At 41.6% G+C, this 21,407-nt stretch overlaps 1 protein-coding gene across 2 annotated transcripts in view; it reads left to right on the top strand.

Annotated features, from left to right (window-relative positions):
* Positions 1–21,407, top strand: part of PDE7A (phosphodiesterase 7A) — a 55,453-nt gene that overhangs the window by 20,046 nt on the left and 14,000 nt on the right. The window contains exons 3-5 of one of the 2 annotated variants that reach the window (XM_063130792.1): positions 8,395–8,478; positions 16,096–16,247; positions 18,230–18,293. In XM_063130792.1, the coding sequence (XP_062986862.1) occupies positions 8,395–8,478; positions 16,096–16,247; positions 18,230–18,293 (300 nt within the window). The remainder of the gene's footprint in view (positions 1–8,394; positions 8,479–16,095; positions 16,248–18,229; positions 18,294–21,407) is intronic. The other variant, XM_063130793.1, reaches the window with a different exon arrangement.

The following is a 21,407-nucleotide window of genomic DNA, read 5'->3' as shown; positions in this document are numbered from 1 at the left end:
CATAGTAAGGGAGGTTTCTGTCAAAGCCTGTTTTGCTATCTACACTGGCAGATGGTGCTTCCAGATGGAGGGGTCCTAGCACTAGCAATCAGAAGGCAAGGGCCTGGTTTGCCCATCACAGCCTTCTCTCACCACAGCATTTTTTTAAAAAACCTAAGTTTATGGTGAACAAGCCAATGGCTCCGTTCAGACAACACGCTAAACCATGCTACTTAACCACAAAATGGTTAATGGAATGCATGCGTTCCGTTAACCATTTTGTGGTTAAGCAGCATGGTTTATTTAGCGTGTTGTCTGAACAGGGCTAATATGTAGCTATTGCATCATTTTTCACTTAACAGATTTTCTGTGGTAAAAAAATGATGGAAGAAGCAGTGGTAAAATATGAGAGGGTTACCAGTGAAAAATAATCATATCTGGAGCCCCTGATAAAATTCCGTGAATAAGGCAAGGCCAATGGCATAATAAAAGCCTTGTCTGGAAGCACCCAAAGAGGATGTTAGGTGCATAATAAAAGGGATCTTTGGGATTTGGGCTATGCTGAGCTCAGACAGATTCTGGGGATTGAGTCCCATGGTCACCTATTGCCTGCACCTATATGAACTCAGTATATATTACTAAGACTTGTATGCATGTGTTCTGTTTTGTGGTGAAACTGTTTGAGGGTTTGGAAAAGTCAGTTTTTAAAAATTCTCCCTTCCATCCAAGCTATACAATTCGTGTAAATCAATGGAATTGGATGCAGTTAGGAAAATGGCAGCAAATGAGGAATGTTAATTTTGTGGCATGACAACTTGTTACAAAAGTCACAATTTTATCTCTATTGACTGCTGTGACTATTTGCACTATAATCTCATTTATGTGGATCAGGAGATAATATAGAATATTTAAGTAGAAATGGTTCTTCTTCGTGGTCTCTATGCATCACACATATGGGCTTTGCGCCTGCGCAGAGACCAGACCGGAACCTACTATAGCTGAGTGGAACGTTTTTGGCGGGAACCCCTCCCCCACGCTACCGCGCATGTCCATGGGGTTCCCGCCCTTACCTCAGTTCTTCGTCGTCCGCCATCGTGCATAGACCAGCTTAACCGAACCTCTAGCGTTTTTCTAGTTAACTTACTCATTTCTTTCTTCAATCTCTTCATTCTTCACTCTCTTCCTAATTCTTCTTTCTTTTCTATATATAAAAAAAAAAAAATTAATTGTAGATAGTTTTCTCTCAGCGACTTCGGTCGCCTGAGGCCCGTATGGCAACGAAAGCCCCGTTTAGGAAGTGTGTACGGTGTGGAGCGAAACTTCCTCCGACGGACGGGCACTCCCTTTGTCTCGTTTGTTTGGGAGAAGGACACGTGGTGGAAGCCTGCCACCACTGTATGTCGTTCACAAAACAAACTAGGAAGCATAGAGCCGACAGACTTCGCTCTATATTGTGGGAAAAAGCTCTCAAGGCTACTGAGGCTCCCAGTATGGAAAAAACGGCAGTTGGTAAGTCCGTTACTGAAAAAACGGCAATCCGTAAGTCCGTTACCGACAAACCAGCAGACCGCAGCACTGAGGTGCAAGCCAGAGTTCATAGGGCACAGATACCCCTCACACCTGGCCGGTCTTTGACGAGTTCTATGGCAAAGAAGATTTCAAAGAAAGCCAGAACTCCTAAGCCTTCTTCTGAGCTGGAGAAGAAGAAGAAGAAGAAGAAAAAGAGGGACGCTGAGAGATCCACCCTAGCGTCTCCTCGAGCGCCTGAGGCGGTTAGGAGTCATTCTACTCCTCCCATTGTTCCGATCGCTTCGATGTCGAGGCCTCCCTCGGCATCGAGATCTCAGTCGGTGCCGATGGCCACGGTACCGACGCGCTCGCTCAGTCTTTCGGAGGGCGAAATAAGAGATTCTGCGTCAGCGGCTTCTTTCCAACAGCCTACAAGGCCTCAGACGTTGCAGGGATTGATCCCAATTCAACCGTCGCCAAGACTTACACCTCGCCGTGAATGGGATGGAGCTTCCAGATACTCCGATCCTCACGTGGGATACGAAGACTATGAATGGCAGCGATACCGTCCACAGCACTACCTTCCGGATCGAGAGAGTCCCCGGGAAGGTTACTACGCGCAACCACCACCTATGACAAGGATGTGCCGATTACCATTACCTGCATCGCCTGACCATCAGGCATCGAGGGTGTCTACTCCTCGACACCGTATGCAACCTTCGGCATCGACCGAGGCAGTTCCCACGGTACCAACAGACCAACTTCAGTTACAAGTGGTTATGGTGTCTTCTCCTGAGCAAGACTACCCGTCAGACTCGGAATCGAGGGTGTCTGCAACTCCAACGATGCCCTCGCCGGAGGATGAGGTTCACGAGAACGACCCTTCCTCTCCGTCGGACGATATGGTCAGGTTCTCTGACCATATGCTTAGGATGTCACAGGCATTAGGACTAGATATCCATCAAACGGATGAATCGGTTGTGGATCCCATTTATGATGTGTTCCAAACTACTACCAATCAAAGACTGGCTATTCCCATTCCACATGCATTAAAGCAAACTGCCCAAGAGTCTTGGAAGACACCTGCTGTGACTCAGGCTACATCTAAAAGATTAGAGACTCTTTATCGAGTCCAGGAGGAAGGCGCAAAATTTTTGGTTCAACATCCAAAGCCTAACTCCATAGTGGTTGAGTCAGCCCAAGGACAATCTCAAAAGGCACATTCGGCACTGGTGGATAGGGAAGGGAGGAAATTAGACCAGACTGGCAGAAGGATTTATTCCTCTTCTTCCCTAGGCATTAGAGCGTCATCATACGAAGCAACGATGGCGAGGTACCAGCTTTTCTTATGGGAAAAGATGGGTTCATTATGCGAACACCTTCCGGAGGACAAGAAGGAACTGGCGAGGGTATTTCAAAATGAGGCTTCAGCCATCGCCAGGCAGCAGTTATCCACGGCTCGACACCAAGTGGACTGCCATTCGAAGTCCATGATGGGCGCAATATCTCTAAGGAGACACGCGTGGCTCAGATCGGCTAATCTGAGCCATGAGACCAAGTGGAGGATAGAAAGTATGCCATTCGATGGCGAGGGACTTTTTCATTCTAACACCGATGAAACACTGGATTCCATCTACAAAGCCAGAACAACGGCTAAAAAGATGGGATTCACTGCTCCTCCACCTCAGTACAAGCCAAAGAGATGGATGAGACCGTCATTGCAACAGCACCAGCAATACCGGCCTCAGTACCAGCCTCAACTTCGGCAGCAGCAACAGCAGTTGCAAAGGAAGAGGCCATACCAGGGCCGATATCAACAAGACAAGAGGCAACCTGACTTTTCTAAAAAGCAGCGTGTTTGACTCTTCGGCCCCAGATCCACCCCCTTTTGCGAACCGCCTAGCACCCCGTTACCATCTATGGGAGTCAATTACAACAGACTCCTGGGTGCTCACTATCATCAACTCGGGCTATGCCATCGAGCTCGATGCCCTTCCTCCTTTTTCCGGCGTGAAAGTAACGACTCCATCCTCTCCTCTGCTGCTCGAGGTACAGACCTTGCTATCGAAGGGAGCCATCTCTCCTGTACCCGCAAAGGAACTCAATCAAGGATTTTTCTCTCGTTACTTCACGGTCCCGAAAAAAGATGGAGGTCTTCGACCGATCATGGACTTAAGACAACTGAACAAGTTCATCACCCCGAGGAAGTTCCGTATGACAACGGTCGCTTCAATTCTACAGCTTCTACAAAAAGGCGTTTGGTTCGCAGTGGTGGATCTGAAGGATGCGTACTTCCATATCTCCATCAGGAAGTCGCATCAAGCTTACCTTCGGTTTTCGATCGGTACATCCCAGTACCAATTCACCGTTCTTCCGTTCGGGTTGGCCACGGCGCCGAGGGTCTTCACCAAAGTCATGGCGGTGGTATGCGCCCACCTAAGGCAGAAAGGCATTTACGTTTATCCATACCTGGACGATTGGCTCCTCGTAGCAGACAACAGCGAGGCGCTCCAGTCGGATATACTAACCACCCTCAACCTATTGGACTCGTTGGGGCTTTGGGTGAACCACGAAAAGTCCATTTTGACCCCACAGCAGAGGTTGGACTTCATAGGAGTAACCCTATCCTCTCGAGACGGAAGAGCATACTTACCTTCAACCAGGGCGAACACTTTGCAGCAGTTAGCCATCGACATCGAGAGCCGGCGGAAGGTATCGGCTTGGACAGTCCAGAGACTATTAGGCCTGATGGCAGCCACTACGGCAGTCATCAGGTTTGCAAGACTCAGAATGAGGGTATTGCAGACCTGGTTTTTAAGAACTTTCGATCTCAGGCTCAATGCTCGACGAACTTACCTTTCGTTACCGAAGCAAGTCAGGGCATCGCTGAAATGGTGGTTCTCGATGTCGACTCTTCTCGAAGGCGTTCCATTCCAACAACAGGCGCCTTCGGTAACGATCACGACGGATGCATCCTTAGAAGGATGGGGAGCTCATTGCAACTCCCTTACTGCTCAAGGTCGTTGGCCTCGATCCCAGAGAGAACAGCACATCAATCACCTCGAACTCATGGCTGTAGAAAATGCAATAAGAGCATTTGCACAGTTGATCGAGGGCAAGAATGTCTTGATCGCGACGGACAATACTACCGTGGTGGCATACATCAACAAGCAGGGTGGAACAAGATCATACCCTCTGAACCGGTCTGCACTCAGGATATGGAACTGGTGCATAAAGAGAAGGACTTACCTGACGGCGATCCATGTAGCCGGCAAGGACAACGTTATTGCGGACTCCCTCAGCAGGTCCTTCCCTGTCGACCACGAGTGGGAACTCGACGCCGAGGTGCGGGAAAGCCTTTTTCTATACTGGGGCCACCCTTCTGTCGATGTCTTCGCTACCGAAGACAACGCAATTTGCGCCAAGTATTGCAGCAGGGCAGGAAGAGGAAAGCACTCTCTAGGAGACGCCTTCACAAGGACTTGGAGAAGAAATCTCCTGTACATGTTTCCTCCCTTCCCACTATTGACAAGGGTGCTAGCCAAGATCCAGAGGGACAACTCCAACTGCATCCTGATCACGCCGTGGTGGCCTCGACAGACGTGGTTCTCTCACGCTCTTCGGTTATCGAAGGGGAATTACATCAGGCTCCCGTCGACACCGAAGCTCCTGTCTCGACACCAGGGCAAGGTTCGACACGCAGATCTGTCGACCCTCAAGTTGACTGCATGGAGGATAACAGCCACTCCTCCTCTGGGATCAGAGTTTTGACTGTGGACCACATTATATTAGCAGCACTAAAGCCTTCCACAAGAAAGGCTTATGCGGCAAAGTGGCAAAGATTTCAGAACTTTGCTTCAAAAGATGGTCAAATGCCAGAATCTTGCCATTTGTCTTTCATCCTCGATTATTTATTGACACTCTTCCAGCAAGGACTTAAGCTCGCATCCATCAGGGTTCACCTTGCTGCGATTACATCTTTTCACCAAGGTATAGATGGGTTTACACCTTTTACCCATCCAACAACCAAGAAATTTCTGAAAGGTCTGAAGAACACGATACCGACTGTGAAGAGTATCGTGCCACCATGGAGCCTGTCAGTTGTGCTGCAAGCACTGACACGCAAACCCTTCGAGCCTATGGCTTCGACAGACCTTAGGCTACTTACTTTAAAGACTGTCTTTCTAGTAGCCATTACATCGGCAAGACGGGCAAGTGAGCTTAGAGCTCTTAGGATAGATGTCCCATACACTATCTTTCATAAGGATAAGGTTGTGCTACGCACAGATCCAGCCTTCCTACCTAAGGTAGTGTCTACTTTTCATCTGTCCCAGCATATTACTTTGCCTGCTTTCTTCCCTAATCCAACTACACCTCTTGAGTCTTCCTTGCACACTCTCGATGTAAGAAGGGCTCTTGCTTTTTACAAAGACAGAACAGAGACTTTAAGGAAAACAAAGCAATTGTTTATTTGTTATGGTGAGCCTTCTAAGGGACTCCCTGTCTCTTGCCAGCGGTTGTCACGCTGGATAGTGGAGACAATAGAATTGGCCTACTCTATTTCTAAATTAGAGTTAGTGAAACCTGTGACGGCTCATTCCACCAGAGCTGTTTCAACATCGGTGGCCTTCACCAGAGGTGTTCCCTTGGCAGACGTCTGTAGAGCCGCAACGTGGTCCACTCCATCCACGTTTGTCAAGCACTACAGTTTGGACACCCGTGCGAGGCAGGACTGCTCATTTGGGAGGACAGTGCTTTCAGAGATCTTCAGATGATGCACCAACCCACCTCCAAAGGTATGTCAGCTTGCTACTCGCCCATATGTGTGATGCATAGAGACCACGAAGAAGAAATGCAGGTTGCTTACCTGTAACTGTAGTTCTTCGAGTGGTTATCTATGCATTCACACAACCCACCCACCATCCCCACTTGGTGTGTGAGACTTAAAAATAACACTGTTATATTATGGAATGTACTTTATTTTATTACACTCATGTTTATGGGGGCACGATGTCGGACTCCTGTAAACTGAGGTAAGGGCGGGAACCCCATGGACATGCGCGGTAGCGTGGGGGAGGGGTTCCCGCCAAAAACGTTCCACTCAGCTATAGTAGGTTCCGGTCTGGTCTCTGCGCAGGCGCAAAGCCCATATGTGTGAATGCATAGATGACCACTCGAAGAACTACAGTTACAGGTAAGCAACCTGCATTTTCTATAGTCCAGTTTAACTAGAGGTTTTGTCCAGAAGCTATCCTCACAATGAAATCAGAGTGGATCTTGGAGTAGCCTGGCTCCTCCATTGTGCTCCACCTACATTAGAATATAACAGATTGACCGGGAGATCTTGTGCTATATTCCACATTGTGTCAGTTGACTTCACATGCTTATCTCCCCCCTGCATTCTCCCCCCCACACACTGTATGCCCCAAATCTGATGTAGAGGATTTCCCATCTCTCCAGAGCAGATTTGGGGGCTGTGGGGCGCAGGGTAGAGGGGGTATCTGTTTGGTGAGTTGTTTCCATTCTGCTTGTAGCTGGAAACATTTGATACAACCTCCTGTATTTATTTGAATATAAAATCTGTAATTTGGAAAAACAAGTCAACATGAAAACGTTGAATATTCTGTTGGTTCAAATACACTTCCCAGCACATTTTGATAAATATATTTCTTGGTGAGTGTTATGGATAATGTTTGTAAAAACATCAAGAGTCCAAAGCAGATACAACGAGGAACTAAGTTTATGTCTCACATAATTGTCTTAATGTTAATATAACATAGACTTCTTTCAAAAGAAACATTAAACATAGAAAAACTGAGATTTATATTGGAAGAGTATAAAATGCTGTTTAACAAATGCTTACTTTATCAATTAAATGTTTTTCATGTTTACTATTTTGTGACATTGATCTTATAAAATATGTGTTGCTTAATGTTAGTCATTCTATCTACCTTGAACTCTTGAGCACTAGATATCTTTTCATAGAATGGTGTTATTATCACATTGATTCTGCTTTGTATTTATAGACAGTACAAAAGGAAAGAGAAAAGCAGGCATTGGAAAAGCTGCTTCTTTACTGGCTGGTTGAAGGAGCAAAGTTGGTTTCCCTCTGCCATGTTGTTTCTTCCTGGGAGGGAGGAGACGTAGCCTCTCTGGAGCCCTTGGTGCTACTGGCTGAGGCAAGAGTGTGGTGGTTGGAACACTGTTTACTTTCTGGGAGAGTGCAGAGCTCACTTTATTTGTTCTTTCTCTGGCAGATGGCTGGGGTCAAGTTCTTCCTCTTCACATTAAGTTCTTAAGAGGCCAGTGGCCCTTGGTCTTATGGCTAGTTGCAGAGTCCAGAGTGTGCTTCTATTCAGATATTACAGTCATATGTCAGTTACTCTGAAATAGGCCTAACAGTTGAATTATGAGGATATTCTCCTGGGGACATGTTTCTTTATTGGTGCTTACAAAGATGAGGGTGTATAAATCTGATGCAACAGTTATATCAAATGCAACCATTGTAATGGTAAAACATTGTAAATGTAAGATCATTGTGAGTTAACTCTTAAACTGATGTTTTACAGTAGTAGAGAGTCAAAAAGTTCTAACTCTTTTTCATGTTTATCTATGTTTTGTTTTTCATTATAGTAGTGTAGCTTAGCATATGCAACTTCATCTGAGTGCTTATTTGGCTATGTATGATGAGGTAGGAAAGTATTTAATGAAAAGCATGCAATTGCATGTTTGAAAGATCGTCACATTGTTTTGAAATTGAATCAAAAACAAAAAGGCATTGAGTTAGATTCATTATATGATTGTTACACTACATACAGAAACGTCTACACCTTGCAACTGTACTCAGTTGCAATTTTCTCTGTAGCTCTTCGACACAGTGTATTTCACTCTTGACCCTATTTCTAGGAGATGTACGAGTAAGAAGTCGGGCAGGATTTGAAACAGAGAGAAGAGGTTCTCATCCATACATTGATTTCCGTATTTTTCACTGTAAGTATTTAAATAAAAGCAGAACAGTAATGAAGGATTCCATTTGTGTTTGGCTGCTGAGCTTCAAGTAATTGATGGCTGCTTTAAAATGGAAATTAACACTTTTCTTTTCCTACAAGTAATATAATTTCTGTTTGAGAAATTATGAACATAAACAATATGCAGGATAGTTTAATTTTCTAACTCCACGTGACGCTGAAGGTTCCATTTTAATGCATGAATAAGAGGTCCAGATTGTCTAGCATTCTGTAACTTCAGCTTGATAAGAGGCTGATCCATTTAGCTATTTTGTAGTCTTCAGAAGTATGTTACTTTTACAATACCTGTCCACCAATTAGGTCCTTCTGGTATATTAATAAAATTTCATATGTAAGTAATCTCACAGGCTCTTTTATAGAGTGCTTGACCTCCCCACAGTATGCTGAATATTAATAAAGAGTACTTATGCTGTGGTAGTTCATTCCAGGGAGCTTGGTTAAATAACTAATTATTCCAACAGTAAATCCCCTCAATGATGCAGCCTTCAATTCTTAGTTATTTTTTACTAAGGAGCCTTGGTCCCAGAAATTGCTATTGTTAGGAGGTTTCTTGGACTTAAACTAAACTGTTGTTTCCTCAGAATGAAGCCTGGTGTAATAAAGCTTCAGAAACCAGAGCTGAACGCAACTGTAGTGTTCTCCATGAAGTCTTCACCTACAGTGTTAGGGCATGTTAGAGCAGGGGTGTACAGATGGTAAATCAGTAGTTACTGGTGGATCTGGATGATTTGCAGTAGATAGTAAAGGGGTTCCTGACTCTCCATTGCCCAACAAGAACAACAAAGAAGAAGCGTGCCTCCCTCCTAAAGTTGCTGACAACATTTTGGGAAGAACCAGGAGTGGTTTTTTGTGTGAAAAGACTTGTGAACTTGGTTTTCGTTACTGATCACAAATTCCTGGACTGAGCATGTGCTTAGATGATCCCTGTTCCTTAATTCTTAGTGGTGCGTTCAGGCAACACAATAGTCAATGGTGGGGTAATAATCAACTTGACAGTTGTTTATGTAGGGGGTACTTCCCACACAACATGATAATAATCAACAGTGGTGTGGATTAGGATCAGCATTGAGTTGACTCTTAGTCCATGCTGAGTTAACTCACTCATCCCCGCCCTCTCTCCCCCCTCAGTCCTCCTGCTAGTATCCCATCAGCCATTGCTGCCAAAAATCTATTCTGCCAGCTGGACTAGAGGGGCAGCCACTGCTTTGACTGCTTTTGTCTTGTGACTCTGTGGCTGACGAAATAACCAACAGTGGCCAAGGAAATAACCAATGGTGTTGTCCACACAACACAATAAGCAATGGTGGTTCAAATAGCCAACTCTGCACAGCATTGGTTATTTGCATAGGTTATTTCAGCCAAAGAACTAACTGATGGTTAAAAAACTCCCTCCACACAACACGATAACCCATGGTGAGTTAAATAACCAACTGTCGACTATTTAAGCCACTATTGGTTATCTTGTTGTCTGAACCCAGTCTTTGCCTGCCCACCTGAGCTGTTACTTTGCATCTAGCTCCAGGTGCAAAACTCAGGGGGTTTGTAAAACCCTAAGTAGATCCTGCCATTTTAGAGAACCTAATTTTCAGCTCAGATTACCAGTTCCAATGGCAAATGACTTTTCTTCTCCTGTTTAAAACATCTTTGAGGGACTCTTTCTCCCTGCCCTGCTCCAAAGTTGAGAATTGAAAGGTATGATGGCAAAAATCAGTGATGGTTGCTTATTTAGGCAACCATTATGATTAGTTGGGAGTATGTTTTTCATACTTCATGTTCTCCCCTCTTCTGTGGGAATTACCCCCTTTCCATCTATAGTTTGCTTCTATAGTCTATCCCTTCTATAGTTTTCTATAGCTCATGTGTAGCATTGTGGGTGAAATCCAATGAAGTTGTTTCACTGATGGAATTAGTTCCACTGGGAGGAGGGCACTTCCTGCAGCCTCCCCCCATACCTTTAAAATATGCTGTGAAGGATTCAGGAGCAGATTTTTTGAAGGCATGGTGCTGCAGGCGTAGAGGAGAAAGCTGTGTCACATAAGCAATCCTCTGTTTACACGACATTGAATTTTGTGCTATGTTTGTATTGAGTTAACTGTTGTTAGAATTAACCAGAATTGTTTTGGGCCCATAGATTGAAATGGGTTTGTAATTTGTAGTTTTGGTCAATCCTGATTTGTTTAGTCTTAATTTAGAGGTAAAGCTCAACTGTGATTACAGCAAGCTTGGATAGGAGGGGAAAGGAACAAGTATGCAAGTCTGAAGCATATTCTTAATCTCCAAACTATGATTTGGGCATGCCACATAAGAACTGAGCATCAGCCTTTCCCCTTACCACCATCCAGAGGAAAGAGTACATGGTTTATCAATTTCTCATGTGTATCAGTGACCAGAACTTACTTGAAAGAAGTTGCATGTCTGTAGCTGAAGCTTGTCTTTGAAGAGTCATTTTACATTTGTAAGAAGAGCCCTGCTGAAAGGTCCATCTGATCTAACAACCTTTTTCAGCAATAGCTAGCCAGATAACTCTGGAAAGCCTGCAGCAAAGGCTGTTTGCCCCTTCGCACCATGAGGTTTCCTGTCCACTACTACTAAAGTGCTTCTCTGGAATCCTAGGTAGGAATGGATTATGTGTTAATATATTCGTTGAACGTAATGGAACTTGGGTGCTCCAGCATTTCTAATAATCTTGTCCTGGGCTTATGTGGTTCTTGTGGAAGCAATTAAGACTAGACATTGTTTTCTAGAATTGGTAGCATTAGATTTGTGTCTTGTACCTCTGACTGCTCTTACATTGGACAAGAATTTATGAATTTATGCATTTTGTTATGAACAGTCGCAGATATCCTATGTTATGATTTTCATCATGAGAGTGATTCCTGGCATAATTTCTGTATATAAAAATTATAAAATGGGATACAGTCCTGAGACTGTCGGTTAGCCTTGTCAAGGGCAAAAAGGTGTGAAATATAATGCCATTCAGGTTGTCAGTTCCTTATGTCAGCTTTCAGGCTAGAATGTAAATTGACAGGTGGTATACTTTCAGTGTCGCTTTGGGACAGTTGGATATGTGTAATTAAGGACCAGGAGTTCTGTCACATGTGTGATTAGTATACCATTAGGTACGTTATAAATAATGTGTACACCATTTTTAGGGTTCAACTGATGAACTGTTTTAAGGATTTCAAAGATTATTATTGTCTGGAAAGTGGTGGCAAATTCACCCCATAATTAACTGGTTAGAACATGTTCTGGTTCCTCCCATTTCTACAGCTTCTTCTACGTCAATCCATTACAACACTTGAATATATGTGAATTTATTAACACACCTACTCCACTCCCACTCTTGCATGATTCAGTTAGTCTTTGAAAAACTATGACAGCTTGGATTGTAAGAATCTCGGCAGCATAGATTAATATGCGATTCCCCCCACCCCCATCTCAGCTGAAACTGTCATAACTTGAGTTTTGAAACTTGCTTGAGAAACTTGATGAGAAGCACAGCTAGTGTACAACCATACTCATATTACATGCACATACTTAAAATGGGATAAAGGCTAAGTCTTGAAATTTCTAATTTAGTTTACTTTAAAGAGCAGCTTGAGGCAGAAACCAAGCATTTTAACTTTCCCATGTTCTTTACTTTTTCATAATCAATTGCTCAATCAGGATTTCAGAAAGAGTAGAAGCTAGTTTACTTAGGTCAGTAGAGTAAAATATTGCTAACCTTTGAATTCTTCATATACCGTATTTCTTCGATTGCAAGATGCCATCGATTGTAAGACGCACACTAATTTCAGTATCACCAACAGAAAAAAAAACCTAAGACACATCCGCGATTCTAAGACGCACCCCATTTTTAGAGATGTTTATATGGGGAAAAAAGTGCGTCTTAGAATTGAAGAAATACGGTAATACCATGATTGTATAAATGGATTAATATTGATGGCATATTTACTAAAGTGATATGATTGAAAACTGGTACTTCAAGTTTGTGTTACATAAATTTCCTGATTATTTAACTCTGCCTTTTATGTCAGGGTTTGCCTGCCATGTCTTATCATATCCTATAAACATACAGTTTCTAAAAGCTAAAACAACTGAAGTGGAAGGTTTAAAATATTGTACTTCCAGCTGCTTTCATTGGGTTGGATCCAAGATTGCCCTTCTGTTCATGGGAGTTCTACTCAAATGGTGAGACTATGCTCCAGCAGAGTTAACAGAAGGAGGGGTGGGGTGTTTTTTTTAGACTACTGCTGCCCAAAACAGCCCTCTGAGTTACTTTGTATATTATTCCAGAGGATTCTCTATGCTCTGGAGAAGATTTTGTGGGCTGCAGGGCCATGAGGAATAGATGGATACTGTAAATGGAACTCTGTTCACAGGAGCTTTAGATCCAATGGGGCTGTTCACACAAAGTGTTAGCCCAAACACAGTGATTGTGTGTGAATTGTTGTTGAACTGTGTGTTGTTTGTTGAAGCTTCGGATAGGTTGTCGTTTGAACCAAAGACATTTTCTCCAGGGTGGCATGTTAACTATGCAGTGTGGCTTATTTTTCTTGAGCAAGCCTCAGTATGTTGTTGGGTTGTTCAGGGTGGTTAACAAGCCACACTATATGGTGAACAAGTCACCGTGCAGAGAACTTCCTGGGTTCGGACAGCACGCTAACCTGTGGTTCAAAAAACAGCCCACACTCAACTAGTGAAAGTGGGTTAGTGTGTTGTGTGAACAGCCCAACATGTCTGGTCTATCTAATTATTTGGTATATCATGTGTTCATTGAATGTTCAGTGAAGTGAGAATTCGTTTTCTTCCTTTAAAAACTTGGTAAATGTTGATGGCACAGAAAATACCACCAAGAAATAGAAATTGAAAATGTTGGATTGCATTTCAGAGGAATCAGCTGCTATTCTTTGAATTTCAGCATAAAATAAATACATATGGGATAAACATCCCTAACTTTGGAGGATTCCCTCCCCCTTATCTTACTATTGGAGTTTTGGCCAAGTGACCTACGTGCTTGGCTTTAAACCTTAAGGATCACAGTTCTTCTTTCTTTGACACCAAGTGGTTGCTTCTGCCCTGCTTATTTGTAAATAAGTATTATGGAGGGGAAGTAAAAGTTGACTGATACAGTGTTGGTCACATCACTCTTTTCTTTGAATAATGTGCTGTTTCTCTCCTTCCCCACTCCACCCTTTTCTTTTAGTTTCAAAGCGAGTTGTGAAAAATAGCTCTTTCATTTGGGTACTTCCTAAAATCAAGAGCCCAGTAGTTCTTTGCTGATAGTACGGACACTTGTTCATTTTTTCTTTGCGAGTCTTTTAAAACGTTGTTCTAGAATGGCAGGAAGAGAACTTTTCAATCTGTAGATTCTGAAAAACAAACTGACTTTTGTTTCTGGTTGGGATCATGTCATCTTTAAGTAGAGGTGAACAGTTTAATCCTCTGGAAATGTCAAGACACTCTTAAAAGGAGAGCTTGGGGAAGAAGATGAAAGATTATGATCTTGTGAAGAGTTGTGCCTTACTGGAAATGAATAGCCTTTTTGGAATAACTTTAACATGTTACTAGGAGCATGCTTAAGTTTACCAAACCACCACATACAATTTCATTAGCTAAAAGTAGAAAAAAAGTTTCATGTGTAAGCATAATAGTATTGTTAAGATTTCTGTAATAAAGTTCTTTGTTTTTCTGAGAAGGATGAAAACATGGACGGTAAACTTCATTTTTAACACTTTGAGGTGTAGGTATCTGAGAGGATCTGATATGTATTTAATTTTCATCATTTTTATCCCACCTTTCTCTAAAAGTATTCTGAAAAAGGCAAACACAACCACAATATTTAGCAAACAACTTATCCAAAAGTAATAGTACATAATTAAAGTATGCAGTAAGAAGCAAAATAGAAAAATGAAACTGAGTGTCTATCTTCAATCTGAAGGATGTTAGTCTAGTAAAGAAGCTAGTGTAGTTTAGCACTTGCTGTGTTTGATTCTGGAGTTTTCGCTTGTTCCATTTGCAGGAAAATGAGACCTTAATTAAGAGAGAGTATGACATCAATATCTTTGGTAACTTTATATAACCTTTTTGGCTCTTCCTGTACTATTCAGGAAGCATCAGAGGCACCTAGTTATGTGGGAGGCAGGTTCCTAGAGGAGAAGACACTGGTGTTGGGAAGAGCACCAGTGTCTGAATAGTTTATTTATGTTGTCTGAATAGTTCAGGAAGGAGTTGAGCCACCCATGCTGGAAAGGTAATATAAGGAAGGCTTGGCATAAGCAAGTTAAAGCTGAAGCCAAGCACTTGCCTTCCTGAACAGTTGTCTTGTAGTTTATGAATGTATGTTAAGATGCAGTAGTTATGGTGCTGATGATAGAACAGAGAAGGAGCAAATAATAAAAAAAAACATTTTGGAAAAAAGTACTTTGTCCAGGGCCAATTTTTGCCCAAAACTCACAGTTGCTGAATATCAGCAGTGAGCAAAACCCCCACATTTTTCATTTTACAAAGGTATGCAGAGAAAAGGCATCTCAAAAGCCCTGGGGAGCACGATTCTGTTGTCCCCACTACACACTGCTAATTTTGGGATGGTGGGGGTCGCAAAAAAAAAGATAAAAGGCTGTCTGTTGCTCACCCCACCCTAAATTAAGGGATTGGAAGCAGATTTTAGGATTGTTTACTCCCTCTTCTACTTATCCCACCTTCCACTGCCTGTTGTGTTTAGCTGTTAATGGGTGGACGTGCATAAACTTCATTTCAAAATTTGGGCTTAATCGAGGTTCTGAATAGAGTTTAGAACTATTTCTCTTCCCAGTCATTGAATTCTTGATAATGTTATGTCTGCTACAGATCCCAGAGTTTATTCACTGACTGTACTCAGTAACTATAACACAGTAACAAGTTAAGAACATAAGGACATAAGAAGTGCCCTGATGCTGGATCAGACCAAGGGTCCATCCAGTCCAGCACTCTGTTCACACAGTGGCCAAGCAGCCGTCAGCCAGGGATGAACAAGCAGGACATGGTGCAACAGCACCCTCCCACCCATGTTCCCCAGCAACTGGTGCACACAGGCTTACTGCCTCGAATACTGGAGATAGCATACAACCATCAGGGCTAGTAGCCATTGATAGCCTTTGCTGCTTTAGAGTCTTGAAACTGATTTTAATGAGTGATTGGGGTTTATATGTCTATGCTAACAATATAATTTTACTTGTATGGCAGTTGTAGCAAGTAGTGTTTCAAAAATTACAGTCTAACAACTTTTCCAATTGCTGTAACTTGTTTGGAATATAAGGGTTGGATACTCAGACCCCTTGAACCATGTTCGTCTTATGGAAAAGCATGTTCCTGGCATCAAGAAACAGAAGGTAGGGTGAGGAACCTGTGCCTTCCCCAGATGTTGTTTGACTCCAACTCCCATCAGCCAATATGGCTAAGTCAGGGATGATGTGAGGTGTAGTAAAGCAACTTCTGAAGGGCCACAGGTTCCCCACTCCCACACTATTTTTTTATAGATTAAACTGTTAATGTTTTATAGAAAAATTATACATCTCAAGACTCTTTATTTCCTCCCTAGCAAATCCTGAAATTGAAGTTTCTGTGTCTGCAAGAAATATCCGAAGGTTACTGAGTTTCCAGAGGTACTTGAGATCGTCCCGTTTCTTCCGTGGTATTACTCTTCCAAATTCTTCAAACATTTTAGATGATGATTACAATGGACAAGCTAAGGTTTGTTTTTAACTACCATATAAATTTATCTTCCACAAAATATTAATTTAAGTTAAAGTCTGCAACTAAGTGTGGTTCCCTAAATGGTAATGTTGTATCTACTAAAGACTTTTGGACTTGAAATTTATCCCCCAGAGAATCAAATCAAAACAAAAAAGTAATGAGGTTACAATAAATGGGAGATATTTTGAACAGTCCCTCTGAAAGATCAGGTTTATAGTTTGAGGGTACTCTTAGATCCATCTCTGTCACTGTAGGCTCAAGTGGCTGCGGTGGCTCAGAATGCCTTTTACCATCTTCCGTTGGTTCGCCAACTACGGCCTCTCCTGGACAGGGATAGCTTGACTACGGTGGTACAGGCATTGGTAACCTCAAGATTGGATTACTGCAACGCGCTTTATGTGGGGCTGCCCTTGAAGCTGCTCCGGAAGCTGGAGCTAGTGCAGAACGCTGCAGCTCAGCTGTTGTCTGGAGCTGCCCCTTTCCAGCATGTAACTCCTCTGCTGAGGGAACTGCACGGGCTACCTTTAAGGTTCCTGTACTTGTGTACAAAGCCCTAAACAATTTGGTACCAGGATACTTGAGAGGGCGCCTGCCTGGTCCCTGAGGTCATCCGAAGTGTTTCCACATAGTCCTATTGTCTGATTGGAGTCCACCTTCAGTGTGGTGCCCCCCTTCCTATGGAATTCCCTGCCTCTGGAGGTCAGGCAGACACCAACTTTGTATTCTGTCTGGTGCCTCCTGAAAATGTTGTTGTTCCAGGAAGCCTTTCGTTAATGACCAGCTGTGGTTTATATTGCACTTTGTTTCTTTCCGCTGCTCTGAAATCCTTGAATGGGGAGAAGTATATAAATATTGTAAATAAATAAATAAAAATAGTCTGTTCAAAAGCTTTATTCAGTGTGAGGGCCAAGTGAGTGTATCTTGTTTTAGAAACAATAGTTGATACCAGAGTTAATCAAAGTGTTTTCAAATGTGATGAAGCAGAACACTTGATTAAGATGACTAAAAATCTGAAAATCTGTTATATTTACATGGTTGCCCAAAGACTAGATAAGTTGTGAGTAACATTCAGTTTAATGTCTTCTTTTTTCAGTTTCTACAATTAACCTTTTTGTTTGAGATTCCCCCCTAGAATGTAACTTGCTAGTAATTTTTTTAAAAAGGACAGCTTTTGAACAACTGAATGAAAATTTCTAGATAATCATAAATTAAATATACTAAAGTTTGTGCCTCTAGTTGTTTTGATTAGGGTAAAGAAGAGAGTGGACATGCATGCAGGTGGTCAGAAGCCACTATCTTCATCTTGTCTCCTTCCCCAGATATTGGTTGTGATCCAGAAAACAGCAGGCACAGCATGAAGCTGTGTTTGTTTTGTGCAGAAAGATATATAATGGGTTGTGCATATGTTTGTGACATTGTTTCTACATGAGGCTGCATAAATCAGTGCTAGAGGCTTGTTATTCTGTGTAGCAGATTTGCACACCTTCTGGCGTATGGCCAATCTGTCTGTGGTAGACTGTTTCTGCATGTGGATGAGACTCAGGTTTGTGGGTGGCATTGGTGCAGAAACGGAAGAATGCCATGGCGATATTGCAACTTGGGAAAACTTTTCTTGTGTCTTGTATTATTAATAGGGAGAACATTTTCAGAGACAAGTGTTTCCCTTAGTATCTTATTTGGAAAAAAGCATTATCATATAATTTCTAAAAGAGAGAACACTGTGGAACTAAAAAGCTATTTGCAACCTATATGACCCCACTAGGGAAGTGTAGCTACAGCATGAGTTTCTGGGGCTTGTGAAACAGAAAGGAGTGATATGGTCAAAGACATACTGGTCACTTTTTACATCCTTCCTAGTATCCTTTTCAGCATCCTGTCTTACAGTGAAAGCATCCAGAATAAACTTAATCATGATTTAAATATGTGGCATATAGAGTGTTTAATTGGCAAGTAAAATCTTCTTTTTGTTTTGTTTTCAGTGTATGCTAGAGAAAGTTGGGAACTGGAATTTTGATATCTTCCTTTTTGACAGGCTAACAAATGGTAAGATTACAATTTTATATTCCTCTAAATCAGTTGTACACTTTGGCTTTGAAGAAGCAGTTTTCCTCAAGCTGTGAATAATTATCTGTTTCATGCAAGCTTTAATTTGTGGTCTATACCCACTGCAAACACTCTCTTCTTGTAATGACTTAGTGGAATGCATTAAAATTGCACTAAAATCCTTATTGATTTGCTTTATGGAAAATAGTTGGTTGTATTTGACCACTTCTCCTGAGCAATGTTGTCTAGGATTTCAGGCTGTTTGTGTGAAATAGGAAGAGGCTTTTTAAAAGTAGAATAGACGAGGCATTCCAGCAAGACTGACTTAAAGATCATAGGTAGCAAAAATGAATTAAAGGAATGAATTCACAAGGAATGAATGGGGTCACATATTAAGATTAGCTGTAGACTTTGTGATAGGGAAGAGATCCAAGTTGGTACAGAAAGGTTTGCTGATCTTCCACTCTATGTAAATAGAAGGTATTTGTTTTCTAAAGGATGGTTCTATATCCTTACAGTAATGATAGTAGAGAACATTTGATTTGTCCAGAGAAAATGAATAAAGAGCTTGCAATAATCAATTTCGGAACATTAGTAAACATGTAGTGAAAGTAGATAGAAATACCAGCATTTGTCTTCAAACATAGTAGTAATTTCTATTCCATTAAATACTTGTACCATGATAACTAATTTCTTAGAGTTACTGTGGATCATGATAGAACTGAATTTAATTTAACCAGTAGTTGAGTGCAGCATCTATATGGAAGTATCTGGAAATTAGTGTAGCTGCCACCTGACTTTACTCAGATGCTGCTGTTTTGAACGGCAGATGTACTGCTAAAATCTAACCAGAAGATAAAAGCAGGTTAAAGGAATTCTTCAATAACCATGATGTGGCTGCCCTGTGATGGCTAAACTGGTCTATCCTCGCATATTTTCCCATCTTGCCTATGTTCATTGTGACTGTAAGAGATGGTGATTGAATATTGTTCCTCTGTGTATGTGTATTGCTTTTTATATATATACCTGGTACAATAAGAAGGCATTTTTAAGTGAATGGTTAGAAACCTTTCAGAGAGGAACAGTAGAGTAATCAACTGAAATGTTTATTATAGCGTAAGGTATTATTCCTTGAACTCATTTATGCGACTGAGCCAAGCAAAGACAACTTGAATGGCGTGTCACACACCTGCTGGTTCCCTTGTACCTGCTCCCTGTATTGCCCTTGAGACTATATCCAAAGGCAGCAGATACTCTGCATTTCTGATTTTGTATAGATTACTATGCTTTCCCTTAGAACCACAACCAGGTGATGCTTATACTGAAACTGGTGACAGTGCATCTTTTAAATTCATATGTTCCACAGTACTGATAGGTCTTGAGCCTCCTTATTTTCAAGACTGTTTCACTGTGATGTGTTACTTTAATAGGAAGTGTTCCATATTCCAAATAAACGTGTTAGCTTCTGTTGAATTACTTATAAAATGTATTAAAATATTTATAGACTGCGTTTTAGCTATAAGGCCTTAAATAACTATAAATTATTTCACATGATGAGAGCTTTGGCTATTGGGCGGTATAAAAATGCAATAAATAAATAAAAGTAAACAAATAAATAAATTCTTGCTGTCCTTAAGATTTTGGAAATGATATCTATTAAAGGTTTAGATTATGTAAATGAAAGATAATTATGGTTTAATTAATTGGATAAATAAGACTAATAAAGGAACATATTTAAATGGTTGATGGTCCTAGCAAATACCACAATTTAAGCTTGACAAATGATAGTGGCGAAGTTACCTTTTGAATAGCCTTTTTGGTATGGAATACCCATCACCTGTATGTAAACACTGTTTTCTTCAGCTGTAATTAAATCAGGGGGGCAGGCAAATGTGTTCCCGCTGCAGCGCCCCCCTCCCCAATTTAGGTTAAATCTTTTTGAGGGGCAGGGGGAAAGGTGTCATAATTATTACGGGAGTGCCCAAAAGGTCAAAATTAGAATGTTTTCAAACTAATTGTGACCCTTTTAGCGCTCTGTAGCAGCTACAACGTGGTAGTGTGCAAGCAAACTAATTATGACCTTTTGGCATGGTGTAGCTGTGTAGCTGCAATGGATGCCATTATTTACTTACTTTTTATTGTTGGGTGCCTGTGGCAGTCCAGGGGCAAAAATGGATACTGGATATCCTGCAGTTGCCCAACCTGAATTAAATAGAATAACGAGTTGTGAATGCAGGTACGAGCTAATCATTCCTGATACTGGCTAATATTTTTCTGAAAGAGTGCAGTAAGTTAGAATCACCATAATAATTTATGCTGAAAATTTATTAAGTTTTCAGTATTATGGGCTCTCTGATAATGCCCCAAGCTTTCTATTATCTATGGATTAGAATTAAAGCATCTGGTAAGAAATATTGTGACTATATAAGTAATTAATTGATAAGGAATCATCCTAAAGCAGGTAATGGGCCTGCTGCTTGTCTTAGCACATATCAGTTGTCGGAGTAGACTTTAAAGAATGTCGTGGACATGTTGTATTATCTTCCAGTATAAAAATGCCACTGACATAAAATCAGTGTTTTATACAATTTTAAAAAGAATTCATAAAGTGGTGCAGTAAAGGGCCGTTGAAAACTGATGGATTCATTTTGTAGTACTGGGTGATTTTTTTCTAAGTTTCAATTCACAGTTGTTGAATACTGAAGTGAAAATAATAAATCTTAAAAGGCTTTAAGACCTTTATTCTAGGTAAGAAAATAGCTGGAAAGAAAGTTATGTATGTAGGTCTTAATCATTATACCGTACATAATGTGTTGGGCTGAATTCAGAGTTGCACAGAACAGAACTCTACAAAGTAGATGATACCATGGGCGAGAAGGGGAAGGTAAGGTGATTTTTTCAGATCCCCCCTGCAGTCTGATGTTCATAAAAACTGCCCTGGAGGGTTGGGGGACCCTCCAGAACAGTATTTGAGGTCGTGTTGGGGCTGCAGGGGGAAGAAGGTATTCGTGAAAATCACTGCTCCATTCCCTTCCTCCAGCAGGGATGCTTTACAGGATCCTGGTTCCCTCCACCAAGAAAAGCAACCCTCTGTTTGCAAAGGGTCAACTCTGC

This window comes from Elgaria multicarinata, chromosome 7 (genome assembly GCF_023053635.1).
Source record: "Elgaria multicarinata webbii isolate HBS135686 ecotype San Diego chromosome 7, rElgMul1.1.pri, whole genome shotgun sequence".
Lineage (NCBI taxonomy): Eukaryota > Metazoa > Chordata > Lepidosauria > Squamata > Anguidae > Elgaria > Elgaria multicarinata.
Note: the sequence above shows the minus strand (reverse complement) of the source record. Positions and strands in the feature narration are given on the sequence as shown.